The sequence below is a fragment of the Poromitra crassiceps genome (assembly GCF_964638095.1).
Source record: "Poromitra crassiceps genome assembly, chromosome: 5".
In the NCBI taxonomy this organism is placed as follows: Eukaryota; Metazoa; Chordata; class Actinopteri; order Beryciformes; family Melamphaidae; genus Poromitra; species Poromitra crassiceps.
The window spans coordinates 58,739,221-58,763,364 of NC_139642.1; the positions used below are offsets into that span (position 1 = coordinate 58,739,221).

The 24,144-nt window shown below is 44.5% G+C and overlaps 1 protein-coding gene across 1 annotated transcript; it reads right to left on the minus strand.

Moving 5' to 3' along the window:
- Positions 1 to 3,652: 3,652 nt before the first annotated feature.
- On the minus strand, positions 3,653 to 22,583 carry LOC310777496 (14-3-3 protein epsilon). The gene is made up of 6 exons (XM_083637840.1): positions 22,386 to 22,583; positions 20,217 to 20,416; positions 15,436 to 15,542; positions 12,915 to 13,121; positions 11,906 to 12,042; positions 3,653 to 5,299 (listed from the first exon to the last, which is right to left on the minus strand). Exons 1-6 carry the CDS (start codon positions 22,447 to 22,449, stop codon positions 5,247 to 5,249), a joined length of 768 nt encoding a protein of 255 aa, XP_083493966.1. The 5' UTR covers positions 22,450 to 22,583; the 3' UTR covers positions 3,653 to 5,246.
- Between the last annotated feature and the right edge of the window lie 1,561 nt (positions 22,584 to 24,144).

The window sequence follows — 24,144 nt, forward strand, 5'->3', positions numbered from 1 at the left end:
CCTTCACTATGAGAGGCAGGTAGTCCTTCACTATGAGAGGCAGGTAGGTCCTTCACCATGAGAGGCAGGTAGGTCCTTCACTATGAGAGGCAGGTAGGTCCTTCACTATGAGAGGCAGGTAGGTCCTTCACTATGAGAGGCAGGTAGGTCCTTCACCATGAGAGGCAGGTAGGTCCTTCACTATGAGAGGCAGGTAGGTCCTTCACTATGAGAGGCAGGTAGGTCCTTCACCATGAGAGGCAGGTAGGTCCTTCACCATGAGAGGCAGGTAGGTCCTTCACCATGAGAGGCAGGTAGGTCCTTCACCATGAGAGGCAGGTAGGTCCTTCACCATGAGAGGCAGGTAGGTCCTTCACCATGAGAGGCAGGTAGATCCTTCACCATGAGAGGCAGGTAGGTCCTTCACCATGAGAGGCAGGTAGGTCCTTCACTATGAGAGGCAGGTAGGTCCTTCACTATGAGAGGCAGGTAGGTCCTTCACTATGAGAGGCAGGTAGGTCCTTCACTATGAGAGGCAGGTAGGTCCTTCACCATGAGAGGCAGGTAGGTCCTTCACCATGAGAGGCAGGTAGGTCCTTCACCATGAGAGGCAGGTAGGTCTTTCACCATGAGAGGCAGGTAGGTCCTTCACCATGAGAGGCAGGTAGATCCTTCACCATGAGAGGCAGGTAGGTCCTTCACCATGAGAGGCAGGTAGGTCCTTCACCATGAGAGGCAGGTAGGTCCTTCACTATGAGAGGCAGGTAGGTCCTTCACCATGAGAGGCAGGTAGGTCCTTCACTATGAGAGCCAGGTAGGTCCTTCACTATGAGAGCCAGGTAGGTCCTTCACTATGAGAGGCAGGTAGGTCCTTCACCATGAGAGGCAGGTAGGTCCTTCACCATGAGAGGCAGGTAGGTCCTTCACTATGAGAGGCAGGTAGGTCCTTCACTATGAGAGGCAGGTAGGTCCTTCACTATGAGAGGCAGGTAGGTCCTTCACTATGAGAGGCAGGTAGGTCCTTCACCATGAGAGGCAGGTAGGTCCTTCACCATGAGAGGCAGGTAGGTCCTTCACCATGAGAGGCAGGTAGGTCCTTCACCATGAGAGGCAGGTAGGTCCTTCACCATGGGAGGCAGATCAAAGACTGGCCGTGCTAAACGCTGAGAGGAGCCTCAATACACCCAGGCCCTGAGCTTTGTTCAGAGCTGCTGTGTGTCACATCAATAAATCATTAGTACATGAACTTGAGACGGGTGTAATTACTGTACATAAACGAGACCGTCACCGAGAAGATGGGGAGCCTCAGGGACGGCGCTACACCGGGGCAAGGGGGGGCTATAGCCCCCTCACAAATCTGCCAAGCCCCAGTTAAGCCCCCTCATTCTTGATTGATTGGTTGATTGAATTTATTTGATAATTGATCAAAAAAAGATACATATACAACAGCCCAGCAGGAATACATACATTTAAAAAATCATAGAGGTTGAGAAGAACAAGAGAACACAATAAAACATCAGGGAAATAAGTGTTTACACTTTTACATGCTATCCCTTGGATCTTTTATTGTCTCTATATCCATGAATAAAGTCAATCAATCAATCAATCAATCAATCAAAAGGCGTATTTCCATTGTGGACTTTTTCTGTTTGGTTTGGCTACAGCCGTATGCATCAAGGGGAAACTGTCTGTGTGATGTTGCGCCCTGCCCACCCTTCCCCCACTAAAGATAACCTATCTGATCCACAGTGGAGCCAGGTCTGCCAGGTCTGTCAGGTGAAGGGCAGAGGGGACTGAGGAAGAAACATCCTACTGTCAGTCCGCTGATATATGACCCTACATCCATGTAGCTATATGACCCCCCAGGTTGAATCTACCAGTTTATCTTCCTCAATAAAACCCAAACACCTCACAAAGCAACAGCAATGATGGACTGATTTAAACCCTATGGAAGCGGCGTCCTCTGGCTGTATATGTGTGATCTGCCCTGCAGAGGGCAGTAGAGGAGCTGCCTGGGCCCATGGTAGAGTGAACATGCTGTAGGGCAGTGGTTCTCAGCGTGGGGACCCCCAGGGGTCCCCAGAAAATGTATGAATTATCTCAGTACTATAAGGCGGTGGGGTTCCGCGGCGCACAACTGCTTCTAGTGCGGTGTTAGAAATGAGTGTGCCAAACGTTACATTACCATTACTTCTTTTACAAGAACAGAGAATATAGCAGAAAATACTATTTTGATCGTATTTCAATGTTATACATACCACCTGCACTACCCCTCAAAACACAACACAACCCCAGGCCCCCACCCCCGAATAATGAACTGTCACGCACCCATCATGCTCACGAACTCTGAACAATATTCTGGACTCAAAGTGTTTACATCACACATGTACCACTGAACAGACACTAACTCTGATGTATTCATGTATTGGATGTATTTATTGATTTGGGTCGATGCACTTTACCTTGGTGTTTCACTGTACGTCTCAGGGAGATGCTTTGTCTATATCTCGTTGTTGGGAGTAATTTATAACAATGACAATAAAATATACTTGACTTGACAATACACATAGTCATGGAATTCAGGACAAAATCATATCTGGCAATAAAAAATATTCCCAGATTTGGGTCCAACACAATTGTATCAAATAGGACTCTGTGGTTCCATTTCATGTTTATTGTCTATGTTTGGGCTTTTACTCCCTGTTTTAGGAGTCTATTTTCATGGTGTTTACTTCATTTATGTGCTTAATGTGTTCAGTTTTATTCTAAAGCACTTTGTAACTGTGTTTTGAAAGGTGCTATATCAAGTTTATTGTCATTATAATTATTAAGATGAACAATCAATGCCGCTCTGGCACAGCGCAGTAAAGCCCAAGCGGCGGAGCAGAGGGGGTTTTCCATCAAAGAGCTGCCCACGGATTTCAGCCTGCTAAGAGTAGGTAGCACTCCCTCCCTGGCTGTAAAGTGCCTTGCTCAAGAGCCTATACTGTAGGTAGATAGAAGCAGTAGCATTCATCGACTTTTTCTCTCAGCCACCAAACTTCTCAAAACCCTACTAGCAACATCCATACTTTGCATTTCTTGGCTAACATCATAACATCCATCCGGTCTGACCTCCAGCTCCTGACCAGCATGTCCTCAGCAGGTGGTGGACTGGCTCCTGGTGTGTGTGCCTGCCTGCCTGCCTACCTGCTCTGTGGCCCCACTCCCACACCTGAGAGGCTGCAGGCACAACATTTGAGGCATTTAGCTCCGGCATCAAGAAACCAGATTGTAACAGTAGAGGAAGCTTCCACTCCTACGCAGCCAGAATGAAGGAGGATCAAAGGTCAAGGACAAAATTCTTAAGTTTAATATAGAGTGATCATGGAAGAAGCAGGTAGAAGGGATTTGTGGAGTCAAACGCACACATCAAGTTTGTAATGTTTAATTTAGATTGTTTAATGTTAATTCCATGCTGTGTTTCAGTAAGAACAATACAGATTCCCCATCTGTGGCTCCAGTCAGATATCCAGTAGTACAAATCAGCTCCAAGTTACACATAATGAAGCAAAAAAGAAAAGAAAAAAGAAACTAAGGAAACCTCCAAACCTAGAAGGGCTTTAGTGAAAAGGAGGGGAAAAAGCAGCAGAAACAAGTATTTGTCAACTCATGCAAAGCACTGACAATCTGATTTTTCCTCTTTTTTTTTTTTTTTTTTAGAGCTCTTCGTCAAAGAAACCGGGGGCCAAATCGAGACTTGTCTTTTACACAAGCGACAGTTACTCCCAATGTTTATTGAAACCACCAGCTAAGCTATAACTCAACCTTCTGAAATTCAGCATGTGTGCACAGTTACAGTATTTCAGCACAAAGTACAGTCCAAGGACAACTACAAAAACATGACAACAGAATCACTATGGTGTAAAAGTTAAGCACTTCTTTGCCCCACGTGGATATCGCGAATTTTGCCAACTTCTTCTGAAAAACTAAGTTAACAAAAAGGGCACTTTTAGTTTTTCGAATTGCCCATATAAAGGTAAAATGATTCGCATCTGACATTTCACTAAAAACAGAGATAAAACAGCTCCCATAACTAATAGTCAACATATCAGTAATAAAAGTTAATTTCTGTAATTACATTAAGAAAAAAATTCTCAATACATCCAGCAACTGATAAAAATATTGAGGAAAAAAAAAGGCAAAAGAAAAAAAAAAATACAATAATGAAAACAAAGATAATATTTCAGAACCGCTTGTACCAGGAACGAAAAAACAAAATCCAGGGACTCTTTCTTTATCTTTGTCTTTCTAACATTATTTACTGTCTTAATTAAGTGGTATTTACTTGAAATGAATTAAAGGGCTAAAAAAGAAAGAAAAAGAAAAAACAAACAAAACGGAAAAATAAACTTGTTAACTTCATGGCCCTGGTGGGTCTTGAAGCACCGGAGGTGAAGGAAAGGGGGAGGAAGAGAAGAGAGAGTAGAGGAAGAGGATGGTGCCTCTCGGGGAGGGAGGACTGAGGTGGAGGGGTGAGGAGTGTGATGAGGTGAGGGGACTGGGGGGGGGGGGGACTCATGGGACTATGGGGAGGAGGTGAGGGGAGTCTGGGAGGGGACTCGGAGGAGGTGAGGGGAGTCAGGGGAGGTGATGGGGGCTCAGGGGAGGAGGTGAGAGGGGCTCAGGGGAGCAGCTGAGGGGGCTCAGGGGAGGAGGTGAGGGGGCTCAGGGGACAAGAAGAGGAGGCTCAGGGGAGGAGGTGAGGGGAGTCTGGGGAGGTGATGGGGGCTCAGGAAAGCAGCTGAGGGGGCTCAGGGGAGCAGCTGAGGAGGCTCAGGGGAGGAGGTGAGGGGGCTCAGGGGAGGAGGTGAGGGGAGCTCAGGGGAGGAGGTGAGGGGGCTCAGGGGAGGAGGTGAGGGGAGCTCAGGGGAGGTGAGGGGGCTCAGGGGGGGAGGAGGTGAGGGGGCTCAGGGGGGGAGGAGGTGAGGGGGCTCAGGGGGGGAGGAGGTGAGGGGGCTCAGGGGGGGAGGAGGTGAGGGGGCTCAGGAGAGGAAGTGAGGGGAGCTCAGGAGAGGAGTTGAGGGGGCTCAGGGGAGGAGGTGAGAGGGCTCAGGGGAGGAGGTGAGGGGGGCTCAGGGGAGGAGGTGAGGGGGCTCAGGGGAGGAGGTGAGGGGGCTCAGGGGAGGAGGTGAGGGGGCTCAGGGGAGGAGGTGAGGGGGCTCAGGGGATGAGGTGAGGGGGGCTCAGGGGAGGGTCTCAAGTTGTTGGCTGTTGGTGGCATCGTCTCACTGGGCCTCGTCCTCAACGTCTTGCAGTGCCTCTTTGTTCTGTTCTTCACCTGGTGGACGACAAACAGAAAACATCAGAAAACAAGACTAGACAAGCCTAGTTAAGCTGGGCTCGGACCGCTGCTGCTGCTGCTGCACCCGGAACGGGCCGGCCAAGACTGACTGACTGTCTCCCCATGGTTGAAACATGCGTGCCTGAGTGCTGAGCAGCAGCGGCAGCAGTCCGGGGCCCCTAGTCAACACTCACGCATGCGGACTTGCTGCCGCTCAACACTCGCATCCAATGCCTTTCAAAATGTACATATTCACTGGGCAGAATAAGAAAACGACTTCAACTTAGGTTATGTAAAACATTCCATATTCTTATTTATGCAACATGTTCTTTAGAAAACAAAACAACAAAAACAAAACAAAGTAGGATTCATCCTACAGGCTTGGATGATATCGGCCTGTCATATCAGCAGAAATGTCATATCGGGGCAATGCCAATATTTCATTTTAAAGCTAGGGATGGGGCCGATCCGATCCAATATCGGTAGCTGATATGGGCACTAATTCACGGATCGGAATCTGGGATTTTTTTTTTTGCAATTCCAGCGCTGGCCGTAATTTGCCCATGTATAATAGTATCCTTCTTTGCCTTGTATATTTTCTTAATTTTGTCTGCTTTTTGCTAAATCTTTAATTGGTCAAATCTTTGCCTATACATTGTATATTCAAGAAAAATATTGGTATCGGCATAATATCGGTATCGGCAGATATCCAAATTCAGGTATCGGAATCGGATCGGAAGTGAAAAAATGTGGATCGGTGCATCCCTATTTAAAGCCTTTATCGGCCGATATCGCTGACGTGGTCATATCATCACGCATGCCTACTTTCAAAGACTTACAATCCTATTTTAATTAGAGGCAAGGAGGGCGAGATTTGTGAGAAAAATCGAATTCACTCAAACACATTTGAAGTCATGAAGTTTTTTGCATCTGGATTAGGTTCAGACTGATATATTAGTTTGCTGACATATTGTGCTGATATTGGCCCTTAAAAATGGATTATCAGCAAATCAGTGTCATTCACATGAAATATGTTGCAGTTTGTTTGATTACATATTGTATAATTGATCAATACTACACTTAACCTGGATTGATTCCAATGCAACATAGTTGTATGCATGAATGTGTTGCCATGCAGGCTTTTCTATACAATTTACATGGGAATAACTGAATACGGTACTTGTATTTTTTGGAAAATGGTCCAAACTGAAATGACCGAACATGGGCACCAAATACTGTGTGGTTAACGGCTGTGTTAGTCAATAAATATCTGCATGGGCCTTCAAAAACCCACATGGCTCAAACCCAGAACACCCGACACTTTATTTTCATCAGGTTGTGTCCAGTGTCGAGTGAACTATCAAATTGACTGTGTGATCGTGTTACAGTCAACTTGATCAAATATGCTGCTCTGAAAGCTGACTGTGTGAAAGTGGAACAATCCAGAGGAGGAGGGAAAGTGAAAAGGCCAGAGTGAACCCGTTTGAAATATCATCATCGGTCACTTCTCTAAACACAGTACACAAAACACTTCAACTGACTGTTCCCAACTCGGGCAGCTCGAGTTTTGGCTACAATAAAGGGATGCTGATACAACCGCACCTGATACCACTTTATGTTCACTTGAAAACTCGGGCTCACAGTTGACGATGCATTGGAGAGAAGCTTGGCTGTTCAAGTGCTAACGTTAGCTCAGTAAGCTCATCACCTGGCTAACACTTCTAGCATACAAAAGCGTTGTGGAACAAGAAAAGGCTTACCAGATATTTCCAATACATGTCCGGTATAATAAGCCACACTGCCTTTAAGATCGCTGTTACAGTCACATAACGTAACTGATTACAACATCTTTCCTTTACCGCCGCGTTCACTTCGGTAGGTTAAGCGAGGTAAGCCTGAGGTAGCCTACATGATGTGTCCAAATGTAATCTTGTAAAATGACATTTCTGGCGAGAAACTTGATTAAATATAATAGTAGTTTGAAGGAGAAATTTGTTGATATTTTCACAGCAATATAACAGTTATTAGAGATTGTAATAAATTAAGCATACTCATAAACCAGCAAACGGGAGCTTTTTGGTGTGCGGATTCTTTTTTTTTTTATATCCATTCTTAAGATACTGTTTGTTATCCAGCAGCACCCATCCAAAATGGGCATTGTGATGCGTCTTGTCTATTTATTAGCATAATCATGCATTAAACATAAATTTAGATGAATAAAAATAACAAACAAATAAATAAATAAAAACATATCAGTAAAGCCCTAACTAAGTACTCATATTGGTTAGGGGTGTCAAAAATAATCGATTATAAGATGCATCGCGATGCGGACGTGCACGATTCTGCATCGATTCAGAAATGTCAAAAATCGATTATAAAAAATAAAATATATATATATTTTTTTATAATCGAATAAAATATAATTGAAGTACATGCTGTTGTTTATTTGGATCATAATACAATGCAATTCCAAATGCACTTTAGAAAAAAGAAAGTGAGAAAAAATAAATCATGTATTGGGAAAAAAAGTGATGCATCGATTTAAGATGCATCGAGATGCATCGATAATCGTAATCGAATCGTAGCCCTCTGAATCGTAATCGAATCGTGAGGCCAGTGAAGATTCACAGCCCTAATATTGGTAATATTAATAAAAGTGCTATTGGTGCAGCATCCCCAATAGAATAGTCGACTGTACTGTACACACTGTCAAACAGTCGACGATACCAATAACATGACGAAGCACTGCTGCTTGGTGTACATACAGGTTTAACAGGCAACCAGGTGAACAACACCCAAATGCTACGCAAACAGGCTGAGCTCAATCCAGCTCCATTCCCAACAAACACCGTTTTCAACTGACTGACTGCTGCTGGAAAGAGCCGAGCTCATAGCCTCATTAGCTTCATTAGCCTGCGATCAACATCATTACAAACAACAACAATCCAACCAAAGGAGTGAGTGGCAAAGGTGAGGAAGAGTGGGTTGAATTGAACTATAAGTGAGTTAGTGCGGAGGAAGAGAATGCAGCCACACACACACACACACACACACACACAACCACAGCAAGACTAGGGTGAGCAACACTTACAAAGTACAGTTAACATGGGAAATGAACAGTTGGGTTTGTTTCCTTTAGGACTCTACAGCAGAGGGAATGAGAAAGACAAGACAAGAGAGACAATGAGTCGGAGGTGGAGGTGGAGAAACGCTCTTGAGAAGAAGGCAAAGCTGCTGGAGTGAATGGAGCATGGCAAAAGAATGAGCAGAAATGCTGCAAGACAGAAAAGCCGGGGATTCTGGTTTAGAGGTTAGATTCTCTGCCCCGAGCCCGAACCCGAGCCCTGGCCGGGCCCGCGGGCCGGAATATCCCTTCTATTCCTCAGGGTCGGGTCGGGCTCGTGGTCAGATATTTATATAATTGGTCATATTTGGTGTGATAATCAGAATGTTATAACATTGTAACCTTAAAACCTTGTGTATTCATAAGACTGGACAGACAACAGGGTTATAGTTTTTAGATAAACAGCCAACTTTTAATAAGAACATTTCGGGTTCGGGCCGGGCTCGGGCCCATAAATGGCACGGGCCGGGCCCAGACAGAAGGTTCTCGGGCTCGGTTTGGGTCGGGCTTGTTTTTTTTTTGGGCCCGATCTAAGCTCGATTCTGGTTAGGTGGGACAGAGATGACTCCAGCTTAGCGACTTGTATGCCGGTTCTGAAGGTGCATTTCGACCGCATGGTACCAGCTCAACTTAACTGTACTCACTTTTGGTAGTACCGCTTGGTTTTCCACTGCATAGTACCCCTTCAATGTGCCCGCCACCCACAACAGGGCGTCATAGCAACGCTACATAGGACGCAAGTCGACCAACAAACTTGATCAGAGGGAAATCAATAATGTCTTGATTACGAAATTACACCAATTGAATTCACTCTTCAGTTATAAAACACTAGATTAACTCCAACCGGCGCTCGGCTCGCCAAATGCCCACCGCTGGCACTGTTTTCAAACTGGGCTTATTTCAGTTATTACCTCCGCCACAGAGTTGCCGGGAGGTTGGTCTGTTTGTCAGCAGGAGATCAGGAGATCTCAGAAGGTTATGAGCACCTGACTTCCAGATGGATTCACGTAACACCACAAAACTTAGTAGAAAGGTTGGCCATGGGCCAAGGACAAACTGATTAACTTTCCACGCCCACTGGCCAAAAGGAGGTGTGGAAATGGGGGTAGCCAATCACAAGAGGGCGACTAAGTATCAGAACGGATTTACGCAACACCACGCCGTGGTGGAGGAGTGCCCTCTAGTGACTTCCGATATGATTGGACCTCAGACACATGGCTAGCCTCAGACACACGGCTAGCCTCAGACACATGGCTAGCCTCAGACACATGGCTAGTCTCAAACACATGGCTAGCCTCTCTCTGAGGGGAAGATCTGTCCGGGCGGATGGGGGGGAGAGAGCCCGAGGAGCGGGGCTCCGGCTGCTTTGATCGGCCCCTCTCTTGGGGAAGAAGCAGCGCACCACTGCCGGCTTGGGGCAAGGCGGAGTACGGTTCCGGAATGGAAGTGAGGTTTAGGTTTTTTTTGTTTCGTCCTTGGGTGTGTAAAATACCTTTAGTCACAGCATGGAGACATTTTGTTTGACAAGAGGCTGAAGGCTAACCCGACGCTGCCAAATGGTCAAGAAACCATCTGGGACCTCGTCCTTGGGAACCGTTTAGAAAAGGGCCGGCGCAATTCAAAAAGCACCTGGCAGGTGATTGGATGAACCATCTGTCTATCACAGACTGGCATCACACCTAAATCCCGCCCGTCTGGCACACTGCTTGGATGGTGTTAAACCGATGGGTTTGGAGCGTGGCAAGGTGGATTTCTCACGCACATCATGATCTGGCGAATCCGGCTGCCTCGCGAGGTTAGCTGCAGGCAGCGAGAGAAAAGAATGTTGAAAACAAACGGGAGAGCTTGGGAAATCCTACAGACAAAAGGGTAAGCTAACGTTAGCATATGACGATTGTCTCTGACAAGAGAGTGTTTTCACGCCACCTTTTTCAGCTCGCTTGGAACCTCGGCGGTGGTGTTACTAAAAAGGTCTCACCTCAGCACGGTACTTGCCTAATGGAAAAAACAAAAAAAACCTAACCCGGTACCATGCGGTCGAAATGCAGCTTAACGCTGTCACAGACTAGCCCTCTAATGGGGCGTTAGCACTGTGAGCAACACCATCAACAAGTCAGCGGAGGTCCTGCTTGCGGTTTAGCTGAGCAGCCAGGCAGCTCGTCAGCGCAGGAAGCTCGGCCAAGGCCAAACTTTCCATGGTTGTTGGCGTTTCCTTGTATCACCTACACTGTATGCAACTTTGTTTCAAGAACAATAGTTGCACTTGCAAAATGGAAGACTTGACTCCAGTCATTCAAAGCTTCCCAGGGCTCTGTAGCTGTGATTTGAAAGACGAACGGAAGAAACATCTCAAAAAGAGTGTTTCGAGAACGGCCGCATCCAGCGCTGGGGTCGAAGATAAGCTCTGAAGTAATGTCATTGATTTTTTGGGGGGGTCATTTTCGATCAATACCACCTAATTAGTTGTTTCTATAGGTTATCAACACATTTCACTTAAAAAGGAACAAGTCATCGCAAAATGAAAATGTTGTCATCGTCTACTCCCCCTCATGCCAGTTGAGACACAGGTGAAGTTTGTCTATATCAGAACACACAGAGAGGTTGCCGGCACGTCGTCAGTACGGCACAACTGAAATCAAACTTGTGTTTCAACTGGCATGAGGGGGGAGTAGATGGTGACAGAATTGAGTATTTGCTAGCCAGCCATGTTAACTGTAAGCTTATGAACGCAGAGGCCAAAGCTGCAAAAAGCACCACTTTTATAGATACCTTCTTTTTCTTGGTCAAAACCTGCAGAGCACATAGATAAAGCAGAGCCTCTCACACCGCACACAATACAGTGAGCCGGCAACTAAGCTGCTCACATTGTTAACACATGGAAGAGTGTCGTTTTAGAGCAGCCATTCCCAACCTGTGGGGGCGCCAATTCATTTGCAAAACATTAACATTTTAGGGGGGGGGGGATTATTAGTATTATGTATGAGAATGCATTTCTCCATTGTAGAATGATGATACTGTTATTTAATTTGTAATCAATTATTCCTTAATTAGCCTATTGCAGACGGCCCCTCACTTTTAGTATCCGATTTCTGTGTGGTGCTGATGGACAGCTCCATCTATCGTTAAAATAAAAAAAAAGTGCTCTCAGAACGCATTATTTGGCCTCCGCACTCTTACTTTTTACCACGGCAATTTGAGAGATTTTCAAGGGGGCCATGAGTGGGAAAAGGTTGGGAACTGCTGTTTTCGAGGTTTTGAGGCGGGTAACGGGTGGAAAGTGATGAGTGAGGAGTTAGTAAATGAGCATCTAGCCATGGAAAAAAAGGATGCTGAGACAAAACCGGTAGTTAAAGCAAAAGATGGTAGATGGTAAGACCGGTAGTTAAAGCAAATGATGGTAGATGGTAAGATCTCAATGAGTAGAATCCATAAACACACTCATGAATGGGATGCGTGTGGTTAGCTGGTTAGCATCTTACCATCTCCCTGCATATCTGAAGTCCATAGTGTCAGGTTGTCACGTAACAACTGCATGATAAGTGTGGAGTCCTTGTAGCTTTCTTCACTCAGTGTGTCCAGTTCTGCGATGGCGTCGTCGAACGCAGCCTTCGCCAACCTGAGCACAAACACAACAACCTGAGCACAAACACAACGCCAACTCTGTTGAAGCCATCGTACACTTGGGGATTTACTGTTTCCATTTCTGACCGATTCTTGCTAGCCAGTCCTGATCGTAGTGACATTGCGCAGTGGGACGTCAATGTTGGTAAGATGGTATTGTGAATAACTGATTTGTCATAACAGAATAAATGCTGGCGCAGCCACATTTAAAAACCTAGCCTTAATCTTTCCAGAAATGTCTTTTTAAAATCCATACTCAAGATTTTACTGATCCCTTTTAAAGCTGCAATGTTTATTTTATTTATTCAACCTTTATTTAACCAGTTAAAAATCCCGTTGAGGCTGAAGCCTCTTTTAAAAGGGAGAACTGGCCAAGAAGAAGGCCAAGAATGTGCAACAATTTTCACATTAAAATGGCAATGTATTAACAGGATGTGGTTGGGCAATTGTGTTATTTTATTAGTACTATCATAAATGCACCAATGAAATGATTTTACTGTGATATGTTTAAAATGTCTTTGAGTACCCAGAAAAGCGCTACCAATACCAAAATTTTTGTAAATTGTAAATCAACTTGAGCATTAGTTTTGACATGTTTCCCCACTTCTTAAAACTGATTCATAGACTTGTTTTTGGGTCATGAGCCTTCATCATTAATCATCTTTTTCTTCAGCAGCTTAGTTCCTTTTCTTACCTTGCTTTCAGTGCTGTTGGTGTCCATTGTCTGTTTTCATAGTATATTGCACCTTGTAAGTGTGCTTTGTAAAGTGCTACCTTAGATGGAGTTTATGACACTCGGCCCCCTGTTGACTAAAGCAGGGAACTACAGCAGAGAGAGGGTGTAACGCAGAAACAGTGACCTCTGACCTGCAGGCGCGGTCGGGCGAGTTGAGGATCTCGTAGTAGAAGACGGAGAAGTTGAGGGCGAGGCCGAGGCGGATGGGGTGTGTGGGCGGCAGCTCTGTCATGGCGATGTCACTGGCTGCCTTGTAGGCCACCAGGCTGTTCTCTGCTGCCTCCTTCCGGTCGTTGCCTGTGGCGAACTCTGCCAGGTACCTGTGGTAGTCGCCCTTCCTGGAAATTGTGGAAACAACGGTTCAACGAATTCAGTGGACATTCATGCTAGTGTTGCACAGTATGTACCGAAATTTTATAAAACATCAGAAAATGGTGAAAAAATGTCTTATCGGTGTTTCCCAAAGCCTAAGATGACGTCTGAGGAGTCAATAAACCAGAAAATATTCACATTTAAGAAGTTGGAATCAGAGAATTTGGACTTTTCTTCTTTAAAAAATTACTCAAAACGATTAATCGATTATCAAAATAGTTGTTGATTATTTTTCTTTTGATCGACTAATGGATTGATCGTTGCAGCTCTACTTGAATTTGTGAATGTGATCAACCTTGTGGACATTCGGTTTCTTATCCATTAGGTATCGAGTATCGTATCGAGTATCGTGATACTAAACTTGGTATTAGGGATGGGCATCGAATTTCGAATTTTCGAATAATCGTTGTTATTATCAAGGTCGACTTTTATTATTGAAATTCGAAATTCGATTTTTTTTTTTTTTTGGAGTGAAATGTTGCATTGTCTCCCCTGATTCTAAGTATAGTCAAATCGCTTGGTTTGAGCAAGTAAAACAATTTTTATAAGCATTTTAAGCAAGGTTTATGGAAAAATGAATGGCGGATGAAATCCCATGAAGAGGGAGAGGGGGTGACTTTGGCACCCCTTTGGCACTCAGACCTGAGCCTACTAAATATTTAATGAACCACTCATGATTGTCAAAACTGTTTTTTATTTTCGAAAATGTCAATGTCATGTAACATGTTCTTTACTTCAGTGGTGCAATGCTTGTTTGAGCTAAAAATCCACAGCAGAAGCTTTTTATATTAATTAATAAAGCCGTAGACTTAGAATCAGGGGAGACAATGCAACATTTCACTCACAATTTCTTTTTTTTTTTTTTTTTTTTTTAACATTTTTAACATTTTTTTTTTCGAATTTCGAATTAAATTCGAATTTGGCCAGCGAATTTCGAAAAGTGTTTTTGCTAGAAATGCCCATCCCTACTTGGTATCGAAGTCAACATTTTGGCATCGTGACAACACTAATTCATGCCTATATTGTGTTTTGTTTTGATATAGTTTGTACTGTCTTGATAATATTACTGTCAGGAATCCCACAGCTTTTTACTAATCAAATTCAAGGCTTCTTCCAGGACTTTCCAGGCCCAATTCCCTCAAATTCAAGCAGTGAACACAGCATACTGTGAGACACAGATCAAGCTTAATTACTGTTACACCACTGAGAACTGTTATAATAAGAACTAGCAGCTTTACAGAAGCTCACAGACAACCATTAAAAAGCATCTTGAATGTGTGAACACTTCTCAACTGAACTGTGTTACATGTTAAGTAAAAAAAAATCTAAAGAACTTCCATTTCAATTCTTGCACAAAATATATACATTCAAGCACTTTCAGTGACATGTCTATTTTTCAAAAACTTTCCAGGCCTTGATCCCGCCCCCCTCCAATTCACAGACTTCCAGAGATTTCAAGGAGCTGTGGGAACCGTGGGAACTGTTAAATTGTCCTGCTCTGATAGCAGTGCAAGTCTTCACATCACACTTCTCTTGATACATTTTGCTATATTGCTAAGTGATTTGTAACATTTCCTGATACAGTATTCCTGAATTTCCCCCCAAATCACCTGACTTTGCCCATCTGGAATACAGCAGGAATTCAGTGAGCAGTGGGCCACCTCTCAACCCTTTCATCACCCATCATTCCCATCAAAAATTACCAACTGAAACTAGGACTAAAAAAATACATTGAAAACCTTCTATCCACGTATCACTCTGTGTTAAGCTTGTGGCATACTCTTCGCGCCCAGCCAAGCGCATAGGCCGCACGGTGATTATGACGTCATCGCACGGGGCGTGTCGGGGGGGCGAGGCCTGAGCGCAGCACGGCGCGTCCATGGAGATTTTTCTATCAGCGCGTCGGGTTTTGCTGCCTGTGAGATCTCCGTGGTAGGCTATCAGCGGATATCTGCTGTGATTGAGTCCTCACTGTCGTAAAGTTGCCTTTGAAGCATGGCGTTCGATTATAACGAACTAGTTGTGTGGCTTAGCCTTCCCAAATGTTGAGGGTCATTTTTTATAATTTAATACATAGAATTGAGAACGTTACATTCAATTTCATTCAGACTGCCTGGAGCTGCACACTGAGTATGTTCTGTTTTGGCCCGCGCAGAGTGCGCGCGCCCTCCTCGGAGCCCCGCCTCCAGCACGTGCGCGAAGAGTATGCCAGAAGCTTTAGGAGGACTAGACACGTTTAATTAACTCAAGTCATTAACAGTAAGACCAGGAAGCTCTTACATTTTGTAGTAGAAGACCTTGGACTCTCCCGTGCCAGCAGAAGGGATTAGGTGCTTGTCCAGTACATCCAGAATGTCGTTACAGATTGACTTCAGCTCATTCTCAACCTGCAACCACACAAAAAAGAGACAATTATTCAATCAGTAACCAGATACTGTTGCTATAATGTAGTGTGATGACACCAACTATGGCTTTTTAGCTTTCAAGTTAACCCATTGATACCTGATGCAGCATTTGCGTGTATATCCCTCATTTGTGTGTGTATTTAAGACCGTGAACAGTCTTAAAGGGATACACACAAATGCTGTATGAGGTATCAATGGGTTAAGACCTACTACGTAGGTACAAGTGTTCATACCAGGGAGTGAAAACTGGGGGGTGAGGGTGCAGGGGGGGGGGGGGTTCCACCCCTACGCGCTTCACATAGGGGGGATTCTTTATTTGTACATTTTGGCGGGAGAGGATACGGCGTCCGGTGACCACCAGGAGTCTTTGAGGGGCTTCGACGGGGTCCGCAGCAAATTGACTTGATCGTTAAACTTCATTACCCGAAGCTAACAATTAGAGAATGTACAAGAGTTACTTTTTTTTTTTATGTGAATTCTGGACAAAATTATATCCAACAATAAGAGACAGAATATCCTCAAACGGGGTTCTAATGCGTACTAAATTGAGAGGTCCTTAACTCATTGAATGCCATGGACGTCCTTCGACGTCCAATTAAATAGTGACGTAGAATGCCACGGACGTCCTTCGACGTCCAATGCGTTTTTTGACGGTGGGACGTCGATCAAAGCCTTCCGCAGCTCCTGTACAACTATAGTAGCTATTGGAGGTGTATAACCTATTTTACGGACTCATTAGGTGGCGACAGTGCTTGCTCGGTGCAGTCCAGATTAGAGACAGGTCCGAGAAACAGCCTAAAAGCCGTGGATCAAAGACAACCCGATGCATGCTCCCAGAGCCATTTGCTCTGTCGCGGGAGCTGACATTGGCTCCGAACAGGAGTCAATCCGCGCTCACAACTGAGCCCCTCTGTCCCTGTCTGTCTGTCTGTCTGTCTGTATAGTTTCTCCAACCGATTAGCAGCCAGGAAAGCAGCCCCTGACGCCAAACCATTCAGCAATCCGGGTTGGCTCTTCCCTGCTCTGGCGCTGAGAGCCGACAGCAGCAGACAAACGCAGCACTCCGAAAATATAATGGTTGCGTGAGGCTGTGTGCAGTGTGGGGAGGAGTTTACGGGGGGAGGGGGGGAGGGGGGTGGTGCACGCAGGGCATCACACAACAACTACGTCACTACATCAGAAAATATTATCTTCAGACTCAGTGAATGTGCTTGAAATGCTGCATTTCACAAAAGGCGGATTATCTCAGCTAATAATTTGAAAAGCCTGAAAACGCTGAAAACAACCTATCTTCTCCGGCTCATAACTAAAGAACGGAAAATGGTATCAATAAACTTTTTTTTGCTGATGATACAATAGAGCCAGCTCGTTCTTGTGCGTGTTCGGTGTTTACATAGTAATATCACACAATATTCTGTGGGCCTCGAGAAATCACTGAAAACGCTCTGAAAACTCTGGCACTGGGAGCATCCGTTCTCCAAAAGTGGCTGGCACTGAATGAGTTAATATGGAAAAGGTTGAGAATCTCTGTAGTAGTGAGCTTAACTGGTCTTAACATTGTCCTATTCTTACCTCGGATGCATTTGGTCACTCCCCCTCCAATTGAAGGGATTCTCTGAAGTACGCTGTTGTAGTTGGTCCCCTAAATAGACTTGCTGCACTCTTTTTCAGTGTTGAACGAGCCTAAATTAGTTTGCTTGAACTTACTGACGTCTTGTTGTAGACTTTTAATGGGCATCCCGGGGATGACAACACATCAAGAGGCATCAAAATAAACCAAAGACAGATGGATGGACAGACGCACGCGTCTCCATAATCTAGGCCCGATGATGAAACTCGTTAAAATCTTTGCGCTCACACAGCAGATTAACCCCTCACAACACTTTCAGCTTTTGGAAGCAACAGACAGCCACCAATCATAAGGAGGGGAAAATCAGTAGGAGGTTTGATTTTTCATTCAAAGAAAGTGCTGCCGATATCCATACTGTTGCTGATATCTTAGTTACAATAAGATTGACCTAACAAGGCAGTTTTGCGTTTATATGTGTGGTATTTATTCAGTTTGGGAAATCCCACCATCTCTAGAAAGTTGGCTGACTGATTCAACAGGGACTAGAAATCGTCTCTTGTTGCTATAGGTCGTTACTAAGGGTCAGACTATTTGCTGGAACAGTAAATGAGGTTTCATTACATAAGAGTCTACTGACGTGACTGATTGTTTTTCCAGATATTAGTCAGACCCCATCCAGTGTTTCACCTACAATTGTACAGGCCTGGCGCCCGCCAGGCCAACGAGGCCCCCGCCAGGCCTGGTTTTTATTTATTTTTTACTAATAACATAAATGACTAATATGAATGAATAACGACATCACAGTCTAATCCTAAATGTTAATTATCCAAATCTGGCTTCAAACGTCCAAAATTTCGGTCGCCAGCGAAGGTCACCCCTGCGGTCGGTTTAGGTTTTGAAGTCCCTCCAGGCCTGAAAAAAATTCTAGGGGAAACACTGCCATCTATTTCCAGGGGAACTGAGATAACCCTAGCAAAAAGATTTTTTATTTTAGAGCAAATTGCCCCACCATATTACATTGATATCTTTTATTAGGGCTGGGCGATAAAACGATAGCAATATATATCGCGATAAGAGACGTCATCAATACAATAAAGAGATGGTTCGATAGCACGGCTGCATGAAAAAATGTCCCTTGTTAATGGAGCGTGCTACGAGTGACACGCCAACAGCCAATCATTTAACAGACAGGTTAGACAAACCCCGCGTGTGCACCCGCCCCAGCTCATAAACAGCCAATCATATCCCTTGAAAATGCTTTCACCCGGCATCACGCCACCACACGTGAAATCGCAGCAGAAGGAAGGGAAAGCCGAACACAGTTGGTTGTCTGCAAACGTTACAAAGAATTCAATGCGAGTTTCAATTCATGTGCACGTAAATTGACAATGTGTTAACATGTAAGCCCCGCAGTCTTGTGTGACCGGGACATTAACGTTAATGTTACACACCAATTTCACAAATGTGGACGTCTGCAACGTTACTTGCGGAATGCGGGGCAGCTCATTCACTGAATCACCTAACGTTAACATTAAACAACCCTGAAATACACGTTACCAAATTATTTCATCCCCCGTTTGATAAGGCTGGCAACGCTACGTCATCAAAATAAAACGTCACCCTCACCATGCCTGTAAATTACTGCTTGCACGAAGCGTGTATGTGTGACAGTGTTAGGGTTACAATTACCTGTGTACCTTGAAAATGGAAGTGGTTCAAAGCAAACTTTTTCTTCTCATGTTTTTTTTTATTCATAAAAACGGGGGATTAAAAATGATCAATAATTATCGATATCGACCGATATGAAATATTTTATATCAATATACTTTTTAGCTGCATCGCCCAGCCCTATCTGTTATTTTGTTGGTAACCCCTGACTAGGGGAAACACTGAACGGGCCATTGCACTAGTTTAGACAATGTGGCATCTGGAAAACGCTCGCTGGGTGCGTGCAGTAATTTCAGGAGCAGCGGGTCCCCCCAGGGGAGCAGCGGGTCCCCCCAGGGGAGCCGGAGAAGAACAACTGTAACCAAACGAAGATGCAACAGCAGCATGACACATCTCAGAGGACCAGGTCCCATTAGGTCGTTGACAGCAGTCCAACTGCCTCTCCCATCTCTCTGACACTCTCCGGCCTCTCCCACAACCAGAGCCAGCTCTTCTTTCCCTTCGTAGACGCAGGAGAGCGAGAGCGTGCAGCACTGGCCAACTATGACTCAGATGCTCTGTGTCCAGTAGCGCCGGTGCATAGTGTGTATTATTTAATATGAGCTAGGATATCAAGGAAAATGAACGCACAAAGGCATCGTGTGGAGCAGCGGTGCCGTCTGATCTCGGACCACTCTTGTATATCTACCTTAAGCAGGGATCCTACACATTTGCAATCAAAAAAAAAAATCAATGTTTTTCAAGACCTTGATTTGTTTTGAAGATTTTATCTGGTGCTCAATATGATTTAGGCAGATAGACAATCTTAACTAGGTCATATCACTGTGAAGAATGTTCTTCACAGCTACAAATATCAGAATATGTGAGATGATTGGCACGGCTCCGACACGGTTGCCACTTTAAAATTCCATATTTTTCCCGGACCCTATGTTCTTCTTGACTGGATTTGATATATCATTATTATAATGAGTATAATGCATGGCATGCTGACAGCGGCTGGGTAATAAACATTATCTATCTAAACATTACTCTTCACACCAACACAAACTGTGGACTCAAAGTGCCGTAGGTCTACAACAACATAAAAGCTATCATTGTGTGTGTATCAGACCTAGACCACAACAGTTCCAATACTTTTCCAGACATTTTTTTTTTCAAATTCCCGAAACTATTCAAGACCTGGAAAGGATCAAATTCATTTTGTATACTTTTCCAGACTTTCCAGACCTGCATAGGAACCCTGCTGAAGTGATCTCAGATTGGCACTGAGATTCTGAGATGCTTTGAAATTGGGAACATATTCGAGGCAAAGGAGCTACACGACACTCACACTACATCAGCACTCCTTCTGACAAGTAGCGTACTAATTAAATGCAAGTCGTGAGCTCCAGTGTGGTCCTTTGCATCCTGAGCATTACCGTTTGCCTGTACTCCCGGATCATCTTCAGTTTCTCCTCTCCACCCTTGCTCTCTTCCCTCTGTTCGATACTGCTGATTATCCTCCAGGACGCTCTCCGGGCTCCGATCACATTCTTGTAGGCCACTGATAGTAGGTTCCTCTCCTCCACTGTGAGCTCCACGTCCATGCCCGCCACCTTCTTCATAGACTCTACCATCTCTGTGGATGAGACATGCAGGTATTTATAGTCCTTTTATCAGGTGTGGATGTACCCAGAAGGTAACCTTTCTTTCATGTTCATCACTAGCTGACACTCTAGCATAAAACAGAAAGAGGCATTAACAGTTTGCATACCAATCACTCTGTCAGTAGTAGACAATGCCCACCCACATTGCTGATTGGTTACAAAGTCTGCCCATTTGACAATTTGTGAATTGTGAGACAAGAAAAGGATGGCAGACAGGGAAGTGAAGTGAAAAAAACTGATGGAAAAGGGCAGAATAGCCGCTGACATTCTTTCTGAGGGAACCTATGCCGTTTCCATTTTTAGGTGAAGGGGGAGCTCTTGTCATTTTATTTATTAGCCAGGCTAGATGCTATTTGGATAATTATTCTCATTGCTTAGCATCGTGAAAGAGTGCACAGATGACAAAATAAATGCTGTGAACCACCTCCTTTACTGGCTGACCAAATAACATAAATAAATGTTGAATGGAAAACAAACATCAAGTTTCATTCCGATATGAAATGCTCGCTGTTTGGAAAAAAGCAACACGCCCCTTTCTAACAGGTGATGATGCACTGGCAAGGCAATGGCAACTTTTGGCCAAACTGGGTGATGTTGAAACTTTGCTATGAAAGCATGCCACCAATCATGCCTGGCAAAATCCACATTTGATTATATCAAATAATGACATTGCCGCTCAACCTACATTTGTATCTATACTTTTTTCTACATTAACATTTTGCTGCTTTTTAAGGTCACTTGATGAACCTAATGGTACAATGATCATCGGCTGTATCCTGTGTAGACTTGAGACAGTGGATTCCTTCCTTGAGGTAACGTTAATCATTGATTTTTCCAAAGTTGATCTAAGGCTATGGCATGTTAGCGTATTAGAAATGAACCTTTCAAGTGCACAACATTTGATGGGTGTTTTCCCTGGTTAACATCATGTAATTAGAAAAGATCATTCGCAAAAGTTCCTTAATACCGATTGTGCTTTTTTCTTCAAATTATCTCAGCATTGCAGTATGATATACATTGTACTTCATTCAAGTAAGTAAGGATAACATGTAGCCACAGTAGCCAGCCAGTACATGTAGCCAGACAGTAAACCATAAATCACTCCGCAAATACACCCAGTTCAAATCCCACGAATGACTCATAAGCACAATCACATAACGTTACTGGGCAACGTCTAACGCCCTGTAACACTAGTAATCAGGCGTCTAAAAACAGCCTCTGTGGGGCCAGTGATGGCATGACAGTCTGACAGGAGTGGAGCGGAGAAAGGAACAGAGTCATTTTCACCCATCGATCCGCACAGCCTGGCTGCAGAGGAACACCCCAGAAAGTGAACAGCTGCCCTCCCAGCCCACTCCCACACACTGCTAACACATAGCAATGTAGCTTGTGCTACAAATCAGCTAGCTGTAGCCTTGGCTAGTAGCTAACCATTTTAATAACGTTTATAGGCACGAGTAGAAACTATGCAGGTGGATCAACCATTGTTAGGTTGAATGGGAAGTAATGTGATACTGAGCGTTGTGGGGGTAGCTAACCAGTTAGCTTAAGTGCTAAATTAGCTAGCCTGGTGCAGGGGAGGCAACTCTGACAGCTCACGCTCCAGTAATCCGCCATTTTGTTATAGCCCCTTCGCTAACGTTAGCCACTGCCAGTCACAGCTAAACAGTTTCTCTGACATGAAGAGACTGTCGTGTTCCGTTGGCTAATAATGTCACGTCAGGTTAGTGACGTCCAGCAAAGGGACATCTGCTGGGCTAACGGCTAGCTAGCTAATAGATAAGAGAGCGTAACCCTGTTAGCCCTCTAGTTAGCCAACGCTAACACTGCGCTAACGTTACCTAGTTGGCCACCGTTCCGTTAGCTCGCCTGTTGAGAAAAGCCAGCGGCGAACATGTCCCACAGAGAAAGTCAAGCCTTTAAAGAGTATGTCTGTCTTACCGTCATATCGCTCTGCCTGTTCGGCAAGTTTTGCCTGGTAAACTAAGTCCTCCCGATCTCCCATTTTGTAGCGAGCTGCAGGTAATGTAGCGAGCTATTTCGAGTGGCAAATCTTTGGGAAAATCACGATGGTATGTCAGGTTCTGTCGGCAGTTCCTAGAAACCAACTGGTTTGTTGAGTGGTGTTCCGCCCCACCGGCAGCGCTGCACTGGGATGGAGTAGAGTAAAAGATGGCGACCAGCTCCATCCGGGTACTAGTGCACATACGCACAAGTATCACTTGCCCCCGATACGTCCCTTTATCTCTTGCACGGGGAGAAACATTGCGCCAAACTGTATTGAAAATGCCGTCAATTTTAATGCTGGCAAATATGCATTGCTCGCAGACCATGATGCAAGACATGTTTCTGAAGCACTAGGAGCCACTCCTCAATTCGGCGTGCAACAGATATTACACACCGTGGAGGGCGTTACCGGTTTATCGAATTTAATCGTCCATGGTGGAGTATAGTGCATGTATGCCAAATTTAACATCGAATAAATATTAAATAACCATGGCACGGCCAGCTTTTGGAGTGGCTCTTTCTATTCAAGAGAACGGCACGTATCAGGGACAGTGAATCACCACTTACCCCCTCTACTACATCCACTGAGGTCAGGGAATGCATTTAGAGACATAATCGTATGGTTCTATTTCTACATGCGATATGCCACTTGTTTTGCCATACAATCACAAACAACCGAGACCTTTTAGGAATAAATTAAGTAGGCTAAAGATTTTTTTCTCTCATATTCGCTTTCAAGAAGATTGGGCTACTAAGCTGCATAATATTACTTTGGAAATCACTATAACTTCAATCTCAAAGTATTTTTTTGGCTGGAAATTCAATTGCTTTACAAAGATTACAATTAGGAAATAAGAAGTCATGTTTCAAACAATTCTGTCATGTTTTTACAGCAATAACCTAATTCCAAAGAGCATTTAAATACACGTTTTCTGTGATTTGTTAAATTTCTGTCATTTTTGTGTGCAATTATGTCATAATGCATTGTTCATTCTTGTGGGCAGTGGTGGCCCAACGATTAGAGAAGCGAGCTTGTGACCGGAAGGTCGTTGGTTCAATCCCCGGGCCGGGACCGCCGGCAGGAGAAATCTGAGTGGGGAAAGTGAAAAGGCAGCGCTTGCCCCTCCCTCATTACCACCACTGAGGTGCCCTTGAGCAAGGCCCCTAACCCCAACTGCTCCAGTGGAGCTGATCAGTGACCAGCAGATCATCAGACTGTGGTTGTACTGGTCAGCTTCCAGGTGTGAATGTGAACAGGGCACTCCTGAAAAAAAAGAGCATTGCTCTCAGTGAGACTCCCTCTGTATAAATAAAAGGTAAAAAAAAACACACACACAAAAAACACATTGATAACACCTGTAAAATTTTACATTTGCCTGAATATCTTGACAAAAATACCAAAGCAGGGCGAGGACACTGGAGATGACTTCGGTACACACTACCATCTCAGAAATACTGTGCAATAATCCCCACGCTGCCAGTAACAATACTAGACATGGGCAGTCAGTGCAGCAAGCAATGCGACTGTGAAAACCGGTTTAGATTACAGAGCAGCAACCATTATGTTCGCAGCTTCGATAAAGTGCCCACTGTGTAAATACCTGTTTGAGTACATACCTACTGTGCACTAAGCCTAAACATAGTTACATAGCTTTATACAGGATTACTAAAAATAGCACATGAATGGTAACAC